Genomic DNA, 16,354 nt, shown 5'->3' with positions numbered 1-16,354 from the left:
ATCTTGCTACTACTGTATTTTATAAATGGTACTATGAACCATGGATGGATGTTATGTTATTCACATTTTTGAGAAAGTGAATAAAACACCAAATGTTCTTATAGATCAAAAGAAAAAACAAATTCAGTTCAAGCTCAATTGTACATGCAGAAAAATTATGTATTATAAGCAAATGAAACAATTCAAGTTTGATATATAATGTATATCTTTGAATACAAGAAGGAATAATTCATTTGTGCTGTTTATGATAAACATGTTACATGATTTGGTACAAATGGTAGATATTAGAACCATTTAACTATTTAGAAGCTCAATATCTGGTCTGTGCATATGAAAAAAATATATGTTGGAGAAGTCGACACTAAACCTCTAAAATGAATCTCATCGATCTCGAGGGATTAGTCTTTATAATTATAAGTAGATGATACCTTGATTTGCATAAATAAATAAACTACTATACTTAAACTAGTATTGTTTTCACCTATCTTGTTATTGAATGTGTGAACAAGCAAAGGTAGCATCCAACAATGTTAGAAGAATCCACATCAAATATGAGAACATACACTATTATTGCCTTCACACACTTAATAAACTGAACAAGAAAGTACTATTCAATCTAAAGTCCTCAGTTCCAACTACAATCATTGTGTTGCTCATAAACAAGCATATCATATCAACATAAATCCTTCACTTTCACAAATAATACTTACGTGAAAATTAACTAAGTTTCATAGATTAGGTCTATTTAGGTGTAACACGAAAAAACAATGTTGCTCTAAATAAACATATCATATCAACAAAAATCCTTCACTTTCAATGTAATCAGATTCCTCCACATAATCCAAAGGAATGAAGCTCTCTTCATAATTTAAAATGTTATATGAAAACTCATCTCCAATATCATCTTCTGGAAGCAAAGCTACAATTCCACCAACACCATGTATCATTTTATTTGTGGCCATAAGAATTTCATTTTTCCAAACACCAACTGGTCGCTCTAATCTTGAAAACATACCTATAGTTTGAACCTTATTCCAACACTCCACGCCTTCATATTCATCACTTAAAACCCATAAATCTAACCATTGTTCCATATTTTTACTTTCTGAGCAAATAACCAAAGAAAGAGAATCCTTATACACTGCAAGTTTCTTATAAACTTCAGCACAATCCTTAGAAGAAAAGGGCATCTCTATCTTGCTAATAACATTGTTACATGAATTAAAAGAGATAATCATTTCATGGCTAACTTTTTCACTTACCTCAATAGCCACCCAAAACAAAGTTTCTTCAACTGTGACACAATTCTCAGTCCAAAACAAATTTCCTTTCAAAATCAAATTTTGATCACAGCCCTTTATTTCTCTCCACAATCCATCACTCAGAGAGTACTTTTCAGCTCGAATAGAATAAATTTTGCCAAGAGAATCACTCTTGGTTTCTTCAAAAGAGTGAAGCCTTACTACATAAAAATCATGACTTTTTTCATTGTGGTTGTTGAAGTAAAAGCCTATAAGACAATCTGGTGGCAACAACAACAAGGATTCTTGTTGTTGTTCAATGATTGTTCTGGTTTGTTTTGTGGCTGGATTCCAAATGAAAAGGGTAGAGTTTTGGTGTAAGGAATAATGAGCAATACAAAGTAAACCATGACATGAACCTATGATCTTAAAACCCATAATGTTAGAATGTGTTACTTTTGGAACATGAAGCTCTTTGAGAAGCTTTGTTTTGACATCTAGAAGAAATAGGTGGTGGGCATAAATGTTGTTGCTATTGTTATAGTAAAAGCGGTCAAGAATTAGAATTGGGTTTGGTTTGGTAGAGAAAAGAAAGCAACCTGAAAAGAGTTTTTGGATGAATGAGTTGAAAGCACTCTGAAAAGACTTCATGGATAGTAATTGTTTGTTGTTGTTGTTGTTGTTGTGTCAATGAGATAATAAGAATAAGAAATTTATATTGAATTTGGATAGTTTTGTGAGTGAGTGTTGGAATGTGAGCTTCTAGCTCTCTGTATTAGTGGTTTGTGGAAGTGGAAACGGTTTGTCAGAGTATTCATTGGTCCAAATAATTAACATAACTCAACTTTTGAGTACTCCTAATAAATGGATTGATTGGGTAACAAATAAAGTTCTATAACTCTTTTTTAAAGATAGACATTCTTTCTCATTTTTTGTATAGATTCATTAAGTTGAATATAAAATTTATCACAATATAGACCTTGCTTGATAAATAAATAAATTTAAATAAAAAAGAGATAAATTTTGAAATAAAATGTTGAAAATGTTTTATAATTTGTTGTAACTTTTTAAAAGAGTGAAATTATTTTTTTAAGGTAAACTTTCTGCTTTGATTTCTTAATACAATTTCTTTCATTTTAAATGTTTGATTTGATTTGAACATAATTTTTAAAAAATAATTAATTGTATTCATTTTAATAATAAAATTATTTTTATTTATTTGAATATTCTTGTTAATCGAATTTAATAAAAAATATTAATAAATTGAGATACAATAAATAATTGAATATTAATAGACAAAAGTAATTAATGTTAGAAGCTTCTACTACATTCACAAATTGAAAACTTTTAGTACATTTACTCTATAAATTAATAAATTAACAATCATTTTAATGAATAAAAAAGTTATTTGATGACTTTTGTATTTTAAAAAATACAAAATTTCATAGAAAAAAATAACATTTTATTGTTTATAAGTATTATACTTATTCTTTTTACATTTTATTATAAAAATATTCAATATTTACTATTATGAGTAATAAGAAATTATTAAAAAAATCATATTTTGCGGACACTTTTGGTAAAATAATGTCATATTTAATTAATATAATTATTTAAATGATATGAAATAATTTGTTCTTAAAAAAAAACTCAATTAACTATTAATTTAACGATCAATTGTTCTGGTACATATCACATTGACTTATAATCTTATATAATGATACGAGAAAATGATAAATAATTGAGATGAAAAATAACAAATAAAACAAGAGTAAGTATTAACATTTTTTTTTTTACTTTTTTTTTTTTTACTTAGTATTTACATTGGTTAGACAGGTTTATAAAAGTTAATTAATTTTGACATATTTAATAATAGTATTTATAATATACTTTTACTTTAATAAAAAAATACCAGTTGAGTATATAACATTTAAAAGAATAATTTAATAACTTCAAATGATGTTTTATTTAAAGTTTAAAAAGTTAACTACAAGTTCTTAATAACTGTAAATATTTAACATTTACCGTGATGTTTTATGTAATCCAATTAATACTAAGTGGAGCTCAAGGTATCAAAAATTGAAACTAAAGAGGCTGCAAATCGCCATGAGTGATCACTGAATGCAGCAATCCATCATCTCCTACTATCTTCCTCACTCTCTTTATCCATATTTCTCTTCTAATCTTTTCCTCCTGATCCCCAACATAATTTACTTTTCATCAGTAATTAACTTTTAACCAAACCAATTTTAAATGTATAATTGTTTATAACTTACTTTGTAATTCCAGTAGCTTTTCAGTAACGAACACATTTTTGATGGACTCAAATGATTTGAAACTCTTGCCACTAGATTAGGAAACATCACATATTGTGATCCAGGTTTTATTGTCCAAAATGTATCTGGATATGTTCCAAATCAATAATCTGTTAGCATTAGGTATTAAATTATGATAACAATTCATCATAACACAAAATATTACCATTAAAACTCCACTTACCCTTGATATAATTATTATAGTTGAAACTTATAATATAATCCGGGTGAATGTGTGAATTCATAAAAGCAGTCCATATAATATATTTTGTTGGTGCTGAAATATCATCGACCCCAGTGTCATATTTCTTACAACTAGGCTGGCTCTGTTTTGAATCAGCTGGAACATTTTCAACATTCCCTAGTATCACTTTGCATAGCATCACATGCCTCAAACCATTCTCATCTACCACCGTACACATTGCACTGTCAATTAGATAACCAAATTCTTTCTTAGAAATATATGGTCATGTTAATTGATTTTTATTTTCTTCATTTTTTAATATATGATCATTTTAATTTATTTATAAGACTTGAGACTTTTCAACTGAGCTATTAATTAGAGATAAATTATTTTTGAAAATAATAAAAACAATCTTTTAGATATTTTCATTATTAAAAGTGCACATATTTATTCATTTTAAGAGTTTTTCTTTTATCTTCTTATTAAGTAAAATTAACATAAATTTAAGAAGAAGAAAAGAAAAAGAGAGTTCACAAAATTGTTACCACGAAAAAATCTAGTCCATGAAAATTATTGTATATATAAAAAAATAACAAAATTTTTAAAATCAGTCAATCATAGTCAATTATCTCAATCGTCAATCAATACTGAACGGTTGAAATTTTAAATTTTCAACTTATCAAAGGCATCACTCCATTGTTTTTCAATGGCTTAAATGAATTGACTATTAGTAACAATAAAAAACTACAACTACAAAGAATCTAGGTCTATGTATATAAGTACTTAATTACCTATCAATGGAAAAATTGGCAGAAAATAAGGAAATTCCAACACCATGAGACTCATCATCCTCTACATGAATGTGGCATCCGGTGAATCCAATAGATACAATCTCTATAAGTTCATCTAATGAGCCACCATACCAAGCACACTTCACATTAGCATCCCCTCCGCATTTAATTGACACCGCCTTAGAAAAAATGTGAAATGAATCCAAACGAGCTTGCCTTACCAAACTAGAGGAAACGTTGTTCTTATGAATAGCCATGACATTTGTGACATGCCCCATAAATCCCATACCCTTTACAAAACCTTTCTTAACAAATTCATATTCTTCACTCTCTTCTTCTACTATGTTCATTAGCCCCTTGCAAGTCAATTTCTCAATTGGATACATTTTTCTTTTTCTTTTCTCACTTATAATAAGATGATTACTTATTTTGTACACTAATGCCTCTTTTAACCTCAATTACGTGATGCATGAAATGAAATGGAGGTTTAAAACTGTAATATTTATAGAGTTTGGGCTTGAGCTTTGAACTAAGTCTTGGGGCTCAAGACAACATATTTTCGTGCCGAGGTTGTTGACTATTTTTTTCTAAATAAACAATAAACGGTTTTGGTTGTGGGCATGTGACATTGCACATGACACGTCAAGTGGATTTTGCATTTGCTTTCTTAGGCTTCAAGTTAACAAGACATAATAAATTCGTGATGACTTTCAAATGTGCACTTCACAATGAAAATTGTGTGCACCTTTATGATTGAATTTAGAACATGCATTTGATTTTTGAGTTGGATGACAAAATATCAAAATTAAAGCCTCCTATCTCATTTGTTAATTTATTTGGTAAGATTAAGGTTCATAAACTTTACAAATTATCTAAAGCTTGGTCTTTCTAGTTCAATAATCTTTTAAAAAAATCTTGAACTTAGTGTGCAATTTAAATAAGTCTAATTTCACTCAGTTTAATGTAACCTAATTGATATGCCTCACTTGATTATAAGGTTTATTTCATATGCATAGACATAAGATGGGTATTTGTCTCTTTCACCCTATTTTTCGTTGCTTCTAACTAGAATATTATTACATAAACAAAATTCATATTATTTTTTAGAGATTAAGAGACATAGATATAAATAAGTTTTACACTAAAATCTAATAAGAGACATATATTGTCAGTATAAATATAAATAGTATACATTATATCATTTATTTTAATATTCCGTTACGAGTGAGTTTATATAATATAGTAAGTTTTTGGTAGATGTGTGTATAAAATTGATTTAGATTGAAAATACATCTCTTTAAAGCTCATTATTTATGCTTTTTCTGTAAAAATAAATAAACAAATCAATGGTAGAAATTTATTGCTTTAAAATAATCATAACTAATCAAATAAAGTTTTACGCCAATATAAACTATTGTTGTTTTGCCTAACAATATAAAACGGATGTTTTTTTTATTAACATTATCAATTTACAATAAATACAGCTTGTTAGTCAAAATAAAAGCATCTTCAACGAGAGAAAAATCAGCAACCCAATTTAAGTTGCACAAACCACCTTGAAGTGGACCATATTGTCACATCGACGTTAAGTATTATTTAAGCAATTCATCGATTTCTTGCTGTAGCGGTAAAAATATTTAGGGTTATACTAATTCATTTATTTTAATTGATATGTAAAAACATATTACTTATTTAAAACATGAAAGAAATTATAAATACATAATAATTTATCAATTATTTTGGTAAGGATAAGTAAATAATGATTGAAAATACAATACAGCGAGAAAAGCATAATAATAAAAATGTTGTCGTGCGAAATAATTTCAAATATGCTAATCTGAAAAAAAATTGTTTTAATTTATTAGCAACCACTTTTCAGGATAATTATAGAAGGGATAGATCATAAAATTAAGAGACAGCTTAAAAAACAATGAACCCTTACTTAAGCACCTTATATGTGTTTGGCTTCTCTTGATTGTTGATTCAATTTTCGTTGAAAAAATTAAATATTTAAACGGTTCACACTATAACATGGATTCGCGTAGCTAGATTAAGGTTAGCATATGTGTCATGTCACTTACATTTAAGGGGAGTCTAATGTTAAAACCTGTCAATTTGCAACGGAATGAAAGCAAATTGTTACACTTTGATAATTAAAATCAAGAGCTTTACTTCGCTAAGACATTTAAAGAACATAGAACTTTAATAGTTAAAAATATAAGTTCAAGAGAAAATACTTGAAATTTGTTTCTCAAGTTTTTTGAATTCAATTTATAATAACTTTTTACTTAACAGTGTTGCACGTGCCCATCGGTAATGTTAAATGGTGAGGTTAGTATATGTGTAGATCAACATTATAAACTCTTAAAACAAATGTAAGTTACGCTTCTATCAAAAATATTGGCACTATAATCCCACTTAGTATGTTGTTACATTAAACACTAATAACTACCAATGAAACGTCAAAATTCCACAAACCAAACAATGCCCTGGAAAGGCATGTACATCATGCAACCAGCCAATGCACGACACACTGCCACTTTTCAAATGTTTGCCAAAACAAAATGTTCTCACCCTAATACAAAATATTAGCTGCAAATATGTAAAAAAACAAAATAGCTACTTTCGGAAAGAAAAATAAAACATTCTCCCTCCAAAACCATCAAGGGCAATAAATATAGCTTCCTCTTCAAATGCACACCAGTACAGCCCTCCCTTTAGCAAGATCTAGGAAGTAAATGACCCCAAAATTCAGCTACACACTATTCCTCCCCATTTTGACCTTCCTCCTTGACAAGCTTGATCATGTCATCGATCCGGAGAATAGTAATAGCAGCTTCAGTTGCAAACTGATAAATGACAGTAAACAATTTTGCTCAGCCAGCTGTATAAGAAAGCTCTAAGTTAAGGTCAGGTACTGATAATATACAACTAAATACACACCTGAATAATTTTGACTTTGCTCATCGCAGGCTCGATTACTCCAGCCTCCAAGTTGTTTCTAATCTTTCCTTCTGAAAGATCCAAACCCATGCTGGAAAGAGAGAAAACAATATTTATTTTAAGAAATAGAAAAAAAGAAAGATATATAGTTTACTTGTAGGCACATACCTTGATAAATGCTTCTTATCTGCTTTAGTTTGTGCAGTATGGTGGTAGGCCCGTAATTTTGCAACCAGCTCTGTGGCATCCTTAGCAGCATTGACAGCAAGAACCTGCACCAGAAAAGTGTTACAAATATATATACTTCTTGGTGCTAAAATGGTATGAAGCAAGAGCTTACCTATCAAAGAGCCACTCAACACACGAATGCCCACAAATAAAAATGTGGACAAATTACTAACTAATTAACTTGTGTGGAAACCATGGAAAATTATATACTGATATTAAATTATTGGACTGGGGAGAAAACCAAACTTTACACCATTTGTTCAACTAGGACTTAACGCATATATATATATATATATATACACACACACATACATACATATGATCTAGCCTTAAGCTGTTAACTTGGCTTGCCTCTTACCTTTGGAATGATCAACAGAGACTCAGCAAACTCTGCTATAGCCAACTGCTCCCGCGATCCTAAAGTTGTAGCAAGGTATTCCAAATAAACTGATAATGCTGATTCAACAGCACCTCCACCAGCCACCACCTGAATTTTATATAATTAAAAACCAAGTGTGAAAATGTAGATGAAATAGAAAGAGTAAAAGAATAGTGTCAATGAACTGCAGGTCTGCATAACAGAAGAAAATTCAATTTGACCAATGAAGATAGCAAAAAGTAACAATTTAACCATCAAAAGTCTAATTGCATGTTCACCCAAAACCACGCTTGCTTATATTGTGTACTCTATACAACCTACCTTCTGATATTACAATATAATAAAACAACTCAATATTTTCAGCAATCTGTCAAAAATTTCTTTGAAAAGTAGTTGTCTGGTATCATTATGTGTTTTCAGATAATACTATGTGTCCGGTCAAAAGCCTAGAAAAACAACATAGAAGCCTGCTACATTACTAAAATTCAGTAGAACGGAAATATAGGGTGGATTGTTGATATTTAGAATCATGTGCCTTAGAATGTGTGTAGTCTGTAAGTTCTAGTTTTTAGCAAATTATTTAGTAGACCTTCTGTATCACACTCAGGAAGTAGCAGCATGCCTGAAGTAGCGTGTGATCTATAAAAAAAAACTAGAGCAAGTTCTAAATATTAACTATCAGTTGCCCACATTCCTAGTAATATACTCTTTTACGACCACAAGTGGCAGTTATTGTGATACTATAATTTAAATTTACAGGTATTGTAGAAGCATGTTGGTTTTTTCATGCTCAAGTTTGTGGGGTACACCTTGAAGGATTATGTTATTTATTTGGTAGTCTTGTTTTAATAATAATGGTACTTACAAGCTTGGTACAGTGAGTTAAAAGTTTAAATCACTATATAACATAATATAACATTTGGATTAAATTTCCATGTCACAACATGATATGATTCAGGAAGAGAAAGGACCAAATGAAAGGAGTGCTGAGTTGGCAAGTTAGTTAGAGAGTGGGAGGGAAAATACACGTAGAAAAGGGAATATATATAGAGGGCTAGTGTCATGGGGAGGATATCATAATAGTTATTCTGTTTTCCAGAATTTAGAGGACAGAAGGTATTAATCTTCCAACTCTAGTAATCATTTTTCTTAGTTTTCAATCATCAATTCCATATTCTTATTTCTCTTAATTTTGGGTTCCTAACACAACACTTTTAGTAAACATGAAAGAATCAACACATATGGGATTCCATAAATAGCCTGAATCAATAAGTTATTATACTTATACTAATAAATACTCCTATAGATTATCAACCAAAAAGACCTAACACCAACATGACAACAGTAAAACTTCATACTTCAAAATCCCTCATTAACATTAATCATTAGTTTAATTTTCCCTTAGAACAATATGACCCAAGTTTCCATTTCATGGCATCTGATCACCCACCAACAAAGCCCTCATTCAGTAAATTCAACTGGCACGAAGAAATTAATGTTTTCAGTTTTGGACAACTTAATTGTCCCATAATAGGATTTAAAGCTAGAGAATGCAGGCTTACGGTATTTGACTCAAGCGTTCTCTTGACAATTGATAGTGCATCATGGAGAGCTCTATCCATCTCATCAAGCATATAGTCATTTGCACCTCTGAGAATCAAAGAGACCTAAAGAGGAAAAAACAGTCAGGAAAAAACAATCAAAGAGAAACAATGTGAGCCCAAATAACAAATGATACAACTTCATAGTCATCATCACTCTTTTAAAAAAAATTATCATTACTATATTTTATCCTTGTATGACTATCCCAACCTCATTTCAATAATGTTAAAGATTCCACATTTTCATGGAATTTCTATTTTTGTGTAACTTATACGATAGAAAATTCAGACAATTGGAACTCTGATATTGGATCCCAAATGTCAGAGAGCTTAATATCACCAAGTTGTCCTCTTTATTTGGAATCAGTTTTGAGTCTCTCTATCTTTATTCATTAATGAAAATTTCATCAAGATAAATTTCGATCAAATAAATTTCATATAATGTAGTTACCATTACAAAGAAGAAAGTCAACAAAAAGTAAGAGAAAATGACTACTCCGCTCCTTCAAATATAAAGGCCTATCTCATCAGGTAGTACTGTATATTCTATTTACTTAAAAGTGCTTTTGAACCTGGCTTTTAAAAGTAGTCATTTTTCCTGCATCAGTACCAGTATGGGCATGCATACCCAAAACTAAGTAAGATTAGACAATTAGGTTTGTGTTGAGCACGCGATCTTTATGAAATCTCTTGACAGATATGCAAAATGATTGGCCAGTTTGACTCCATAAATGCTTTTTATGTATGTATGTCATTTAATTTTTTGTTCCTCTTTTGGTTGTGGAAGTTTCTTGCTCCTCAAGATTCTTGTACCTTTTGATTTTAATGAATTTATTCTTTTATATAAAAAATCTTCAACTCAATACCAAGCTCTCAACCACTTACTGCACTAGAAGTTTTGGTTCCTTTAATCATGATTACAGCATCGTCAGCTATACGCTCCTCAACAACCTCATCTGCAGTTCCAAGAAATGATGGTTCAAAAGTTTCCTCCCCTTCCATGTCAGCAAATGTTGAGACCTGCATCAACCAATCACAATAAAAATGAAGTCTGATCATCCATAGAGGAAAACAGTAAGTGTAACATTTTTTTCAAGAAGTATATGCTAAACAAAAGATAATACTTTCATGACAAATAACGTATTAACGTGTACCTAAATATTTAATGAATGAAGATATTTATTTATTAAAAAAGTATGGTTTGAACTATGAATCGGCATAGTGGAGAGTATGAGAAAGAAACACTAAACAGACAATTATACATGCATAAACACACACACACACACACACACACACATATATATATATATATGTAGACACAGTTATACATGCATATACACAGTTCTAATAATCAGCACTTGAATTTTGTTCATGAAAAAAGCAGAAAGTTATGTGAATTACAAAAATAATTTATATAGACATGTCAATCTTTTCAAAACACTGCCATTCTATGTAGGAAGATTTCGGTATCAATAGCTACTTATTGCACGGAAACAAAGACATGTTTAGCATTCCTAATCCATACAAACATCAACAATCTTTTATTCAACTTCAGAAGAATAAGAGAGGTATAAAATAAGAAATGGTGCATGGTGATGGATATTCTGATTTTACTGCCAACTTACTAGCTTATCCCACAGTTTCAATAAATAAATTTAAACTTAACAAAGGCTTACCAAAGTTGCCCCAGTTGCTTTGGCAACATGACGCATATCCTCTTTCCGCACACGTCTCACAGCAATTGCTCCAGCCTCAACAAAGTACTGAAACCAGGAATAAAAAGTCAAGCAGAAATACTTTGTTAAATTTAAATACTTGATCCTTTTGACAAGTCGTCAGAAACAAAATATGTAATATAATAATGGAAGGACGCAATCCATCAATATGACCCATGATATCTATTAATTAATGCAGGAAGAAGAAAATCAGAAGTAACATGGTTAAAGATCCATAGATCTCACAATCACAGAAATATTATTTTTAAATTTCCCTAATACATCTCATATATGCTAGAAAACACTGGTTGGAATACCTAAAATCCTGATTCTGGAACCCCTTAAAAGCCCAAAAGAGATCCATACAAAGGGAGCGGAAATGTGAGTCCCCTTTTTGAAGATTTAATACGAACGGTAAGGGAGGAGAGATGTATTTGTCCTTAAGAGCTATAACAGAGACTATGAAAAAGAGAAATAGAAATGGAATTCAACAGCAAACTATGTAAGCCTACATGCAAAAGAAAAAATAGATAAAATTGTCAATTAAATTTTATCAATAAATATTCAAGGAGTAGCTACTCAAAACTCAAATCCCCATTCCCATCACTGAGCTACAGGGTCCACATCTAAGATAGCGATGTTAATCAAGATACAAGTCTGTTGAAGAATAAAACGTGCTTTAACTTAAATACACTTAGTCAGATATCATAGTATTGTTTTTTCTTCCTCTATCATATCAGATATCAAGATGAGTAACCTATAGTATTAGAATAAAAAGATGCTAAACAGTCAAGATACGATACAAATATATATATATATATATGGATATATCTTTGAAGTTCTACATGAAAGACTAACTAAATCTTATTGTTTGAAGAGATAAGTCGGTTGAAAACGTATCAGAAAGTAATAAAGCAATATACCTTGAGTGCCATGTCATCAATCCCTTTAGTGGTTAGAACAACATTGGCTCCAGCTTTCAGTAGTTTTTCAATGCGTTCCTTAGTCGTATCAGCCTCTCTGAAATAGGAAAAATTACCATTTGTTAAAACATATTGCATACATGTTACTTTATCTATCAAAATCACAAGGGTGGAAAATTGTCCCATACTAAGCACAAGCAAATTTACACAATGAAACTGAACACGAGACAGCATTACACAATTAGATTAATATTTTTTAAATAAGAATTGCACAATTTTATAATGATTCGTAACTTCATGCACAATTTTATAATTCTTTTACACAGCACATATTCAATAACTCAATAAGATGATACGTTTATTCTCATATTGAAGGAAAATGGATCTAGGAAGGTATCATAATGTTGTAGAAGCCGTGCAGACAGTACCTTTGGCGAATTTTCTCAAGTTCCCTGGGATCAGAAACTAATACTTGAACACCCAATTGCATTTTTGTCTTCTGAAGATTGAAATCAAGACAAGCAATTTTTGCAGGGGAAACCTTAAGAGGCATTCCTTGTGCAGCACGGCCAGTATTTAGAGCATAACCATTCATCAAAAAGCTGTCTTTAGCACTTTTACCATGTGCCTTTAATATATTAATTCCCTGGAACAAGGATCAAAATGGAACAGAATTAAATCCGCGCAAGAAGCAAGATTGAACTAGATGTTAAAGATTTTCAACAAATTGCTTAAAACTGATATCTTTCATTTAGAAAGAAAGCCTCATGAGTAATATATCAAGATGAATTGTACTACCAACCTTGATTGGGTATCTAACTTCACCCCGAGCATTGGTCATCTTTACAGCTTGCACTGCATCTACAACCTGCATAAATTGCACAAGCAAGTAAATTTCACAACCAAAAAGAATATCGAGTGCATACACCCACAGCTAGAAACATCAATAAAAAAAAACAGTTAGCATCTCGATTATAACCATTCAATAAGATCAAATATTTTATTATCTATTGACCCTATCCCTACAAAAGCGTTTCGATCAAGCAATGTCATAATGAATACAATTAGACAAGACACTATTATCCATGCCATGCCATGCCATTCAATTAAAGATTTTAAACTTCTAATTTAAAAAGCTTATGTACTACAGTTTCATGTAACTGCATTCATACTGTGTTAGGACACAAGAAGATGCCCAAGGAGTAAGGGAAGTTAGCCAGTTACTTAGTTAAAGGGCGACAAAGTGTTGGTTTAATAAAAGTATATGTTATAATCTATATATAGCTCGATCAATATCAAGTTTTCAACCTATATAATATTAATAATTAAAAATCCAAGTAAAATTTCAGACAAGAAACATAATTATGTATATAAGCTTTATCCAATTAGTAATGAAGAAACAAGTATTTGCAAAATATGATCGGTTTACAACAACTTAAAGTGATATAAACACCATATATTCATTATAGTGTCAATACAATTACAAACGTACCAAATTGGCAAAAAAATCACTGTCGCCGGCTATCAGCTTTGACGACATGCTGGTCTTGGCGCAGTTGACTAGTGAATCCTTCCCCAGCTTGTCAACCTAAAAGTGAAGAGAACAATCTGACTAAGCAACAAAAAAAAATATATAACTGCTTCTACATGCATTAATTTTCAGACAAAAGTCACGACAGTGACTAATTAAACCATTGAATGCTTCTCCGGAAATAACAAAGGGACCGGTGGCCAAGAGATGCAAGCTTTCATACATATTATTTAAATTAAATACATATTCATATCACATCAGAAACTACTTTTATGTTTAAGTTGGTGATTTAAACACGAATACATAAATAGTAAGCATAGCAAAACAGTATTACAATATTCTTGGCAACAGTGAGCAGATGAATCAAAAAAATTAGACTCAGAATGTGCGGAAATACAACATAAGTGACTCTAGACAGGGGAATCTTTGTTAACTACCAGCACTGGATTTTAAATATGGTAACAATTTCATCTATTGACCATCTAAGAAAACGAATTCTAATTCCTGACTGGCCTAACAAATGAATTAATAAAGAAAAATGTTTAAACTTAGGAAACCTTACCTTGACAGCCAGCTTTTCATCTACATATTTACAAGCTTCTCGCATAGCAAGCTATCCAGAATAATCAAACAGAGATGTTAAAAAAAAATCTTGAGTAAATTCCCAATAAGCCAGAATATTGTAAAATAAAATGTAACCATAATAAAGTCAGATAATAGATGGATTAACTAAAATTAACTACAATAGAAGACAAATAAAATTTAAAAATATAAAACTTACTCTATATCCACTGATAATTGAAGTTGGATGAATTTTATTCCTGACAAGGTCATTTGCTCTCTACACAAAAAAAAAAGAGTAACACATGTTATACATGAAGGTCTTTTTGAATTGGCTTATTTAAACTTCTGTATTAGTGTAAACACTAGACTGTTTTGAAAGGGCGTGGAAACAACTTAGGACGTGTCCAAAAGATGTTTTCGGTGTGTTTCAATAAGCTCTTTAGAATAGCTTATGAAAACAGAATATATCTTATAAGAAAATATGACTTTATTTACATCTTGTTATAGAAATAGCTTGTACATACATAAACAATTACATTACAAAGTGCCTAATTAAGCTATTTATTCAAATACAACTAAAATGCATATAAATCGGTAGAAAGAGAGAGTGGGAAGTTACTTTGAGAAGCTCTGCAGCTACAATAACAACGGAAGTAGTGCCATCTCCAACTTCTCTATCCTGAAGTTCAGCAAGTTCAACCAAAACCTGAAAAGGAAAAAACAAGAGAGTGAATGAATAATACCGAACGAAACGATCAACATCACGATGAACGGTTGGATTTAGGTTAAACCTTAGCAGCGGGGTGTTCAACTTCCAACATCTTAAGTATAGTAGCACCGTCATTAGTGATAGTAACGTCACCAATGTCATCAACAAGCATCTGAAAAAGAAAACGGAAACGAAGTGATGAAAATGAAAGAAAGTGAGATTGAAGAAGAATAAGTTGAGATTTGATGGATCTTATATGTACCTTGTCGAGACCAACGGGACCTAATGAGGTTTTGACGATGTTAGCGACGGCTTGACATGCTACCACTGGAATCACTCAGAGAGAAAGCGTATTAGAGAAATGATAGATTGAAGGGAGAAGGAGAATGTGAGAAAGAGATGAAACGAACCGTTTTGAGTACGAACGTCTTGGCCTGATTGTCGTTCGCCGGAGATATCAAGGGTTTGATTACCGAGCGACATTGGTAACGAACTCTGTGTGTCTAGGGCTTTGCTTTGCTTCGCTTTCCACTAACACACTATACTGGTTACTCTCTACAAAGTAAGGGATTTCGACCTAGCTTACTTCTTTCTTTTATTTTAAGCTTCTCTTTCTTTCTCCTTTTATTTTTATTTTTATTTTTTAAAAATGTTTTTATTTTAATTATATTTTAATAATAATACTATTAAGACGTCAAAATGAATTTAATGATACTAATTATTTTTTTCGGTCTATCTTTAGAAACACGGTCATCAATATAAATTACTGTATACAGTGGTAAATTTCTCTCCACTGTTTATTGACTATGAATTCTTCTATTATTACTAATTTTTTGAAAATTTTCAAAGTATCGTGTTTATACTCTAGCATTGTTGCATTGCTCAATCACTTTAGGCCAAATACTCGTGTTACAAAAGTCATTGTTGGGCTTAGATTGAAGGATCATTTTCATTTTTATTTTTATTATAAAATTTATATTTTGGATGGAGCTTTGATTTCATTAATTTGTTATTGAGTTATGTACGCTTTTATTATATCATATTAATTTGAGGAGATAATAACTTAATCAATTCTCTATGACATTATTCATGTAATAGAGAGATTTTATAAATATTCGATAAAAAAATTAAAATTATTTATTTATTTATTTATTAATGAGAGTATGATTTAATGGTCGTGATTTTTTTTCTAATAAATTAGCAAGTTGGTTTGAAAAAAATGTAAATATT

At 30.6% G+C, this 16,354-nt stretch overlaps 3 protein-coding genes across 3 annotated transcripts; all 3 read right to left on the bottom strand.

Moving 5' to 3' along the window:
- Nucleotides 1–560: 560 nt before the first annotated feature.
- On the bottom strand, nt 561–2,026 carry LOC101504286 (F-box protein At3g07870-like). The gene has a single exon (XM_004504170.4). It carries the CDS (start codon nt 1,890–1,892, stop codon nt 789–791), a length of 1,104 nt encoding a protein of 367 aa, XP_004504227.1. The 5' UTR covers nt 1,893–2,026; the 3' UTR covers nt 561–788.
- A 1,071-nt stretch (nt 2,027–3,097) lies between these two features.
- On the bottom strand, nt 3,098–5,013 carry LOC101508474 (probable inactive poly [ADP-ribose] polymerase SRO2). The gene is made up of 4 exons (XM_004504357.4): nt 4,532–5,013; nt 3,741–3,982; nt 3,518–3,642; nt 3,098–3,434 (listed from the first exon to the last, which is right to left on the bottom strand). Exons 1-4 carry the CDS (start codon nt 4,915–4,917, stop codon nt 3,327–3,329), a joined length of 861 nt encoding a protein of 286 aa, XP_004504414.1. The 5' UTR covers nt 4,918–5,013; the 3' UTR covers nt 3,098–3,326.
- A 1,882-nt stretch (nt 5,014–6,895) lies between these two features.
- Nucleotides 6,896–15,710, bottom strand: LOC101503969 (T-complex protein 1 subunit alpha). Its single transcript, XM_004504169.4, has 17 exons — nt 15,535–15,710; nt 15,387–15,451; nt 15,207–15,296; nt 15,035–15,121; nt 14,633–14,692; nt 14,414–14,464; nt 13,813–13,908; nt 13,123–13,188; nt 12,749–12,966; nt 12,321–12,417; nt 11,359–11,445; nt 10,568–10,702; nt 9,644–9,748; nt 8,061–8,189; nt 7,643–7,746; nt 7,475–7,565; nt 6,896–7,380 (listed from the first exon to the last, which is right to left on the bottom strand). Exons 1-17 carry the CDS (start codon nt 15,605–15,607, stop codon nt 7,294–7,296), a joined length of 1,641 nt encoding a protein of 546 aa, XP_004504226.1. The 5' UTR covers nt 15,608–15,710; the 3' UTR covers nt 6,896–7,293.
- Between the last annotated feature and the right edge of the window lie 644 nt (nt 15,711–16,354).

The sequence above is a fragment of the Cicer arietinum genome, chromosome 6 (genome assembly GCF_000331145.2).
Source record: "Cicer arietinum cultivar CDC Frontier isolate Library 1 chromosome 6, Cicar.CDCFrontier_v2.0, whole genome shotgun sequence".
Lineage (NCBI taxonomy): Eukaryota > Viridiplantae > Streptophyta > Magnoliopsida > Fabales > Fabaceae > Cicer > Cicer arietinum.
This window is presented reverse-complemented; position numbering and strand designations above follow the sequence as displayed.

What these genes read in the sequence shown, in the direction of transcription:
- LOC101504286 (XM_004504170.4), bottom strand. Translation starts at nt 1,892, where the DNA reads ATGAAGTCTTTTCAGAGTGCTTTCAACTCATTCATCCAAAAACTCTTT.
- LOC101508474 (XM_004504357.4), bottom strand. Translation starts at nt 4,917, where the DNA reads ATGTATCCAATTGAGAAATTGACTTGCAAGGGGCTAATGAACATAGTA. An exon ending in CTATAATAATTATATCAAGG is followed by an intron (nt 3,643 to 3,740) that starts GTAAGTGGAGTT and finishes GAACATATCCAG; the next exon opens with ATACATTTTGGACAATAAAA. An exon ending in AAAGCTACTGGAATTACAAA is followed by an intron (nt 3,435 to 3,517) that starts GTAAGTTATAAA and finishes GTTGGGGATCAG; the next exon opens with GAGGAAAAGATTAGAAGAGA.
- LOC101503969 (XM_004504169.4), bottom strand. Translation starts at nt 15,607, where the DNA reads ATGTCGCTCGGTAATCAAACCCTTGATATCTCCGGCGAACGACAATCA. An exon ending in AAGTTAGATACCCAATCAAG is followed by an intron (nt 12,967 to 13,122) that starts GTTGGTAGTACA and finishes TCCTTGTTCCAG; the next exon opens with GGAATTAATATATTAAAGGC. An exon ending in GAACCAAAACTTCTAGTGCA is followed by an intron (nt 9,749 to 10,567) that starts GTAAGTGGTTGA and finishes TTTCCTCTTTAG; the next exon opens with GTCTCTTTGATTCTCAGAGG.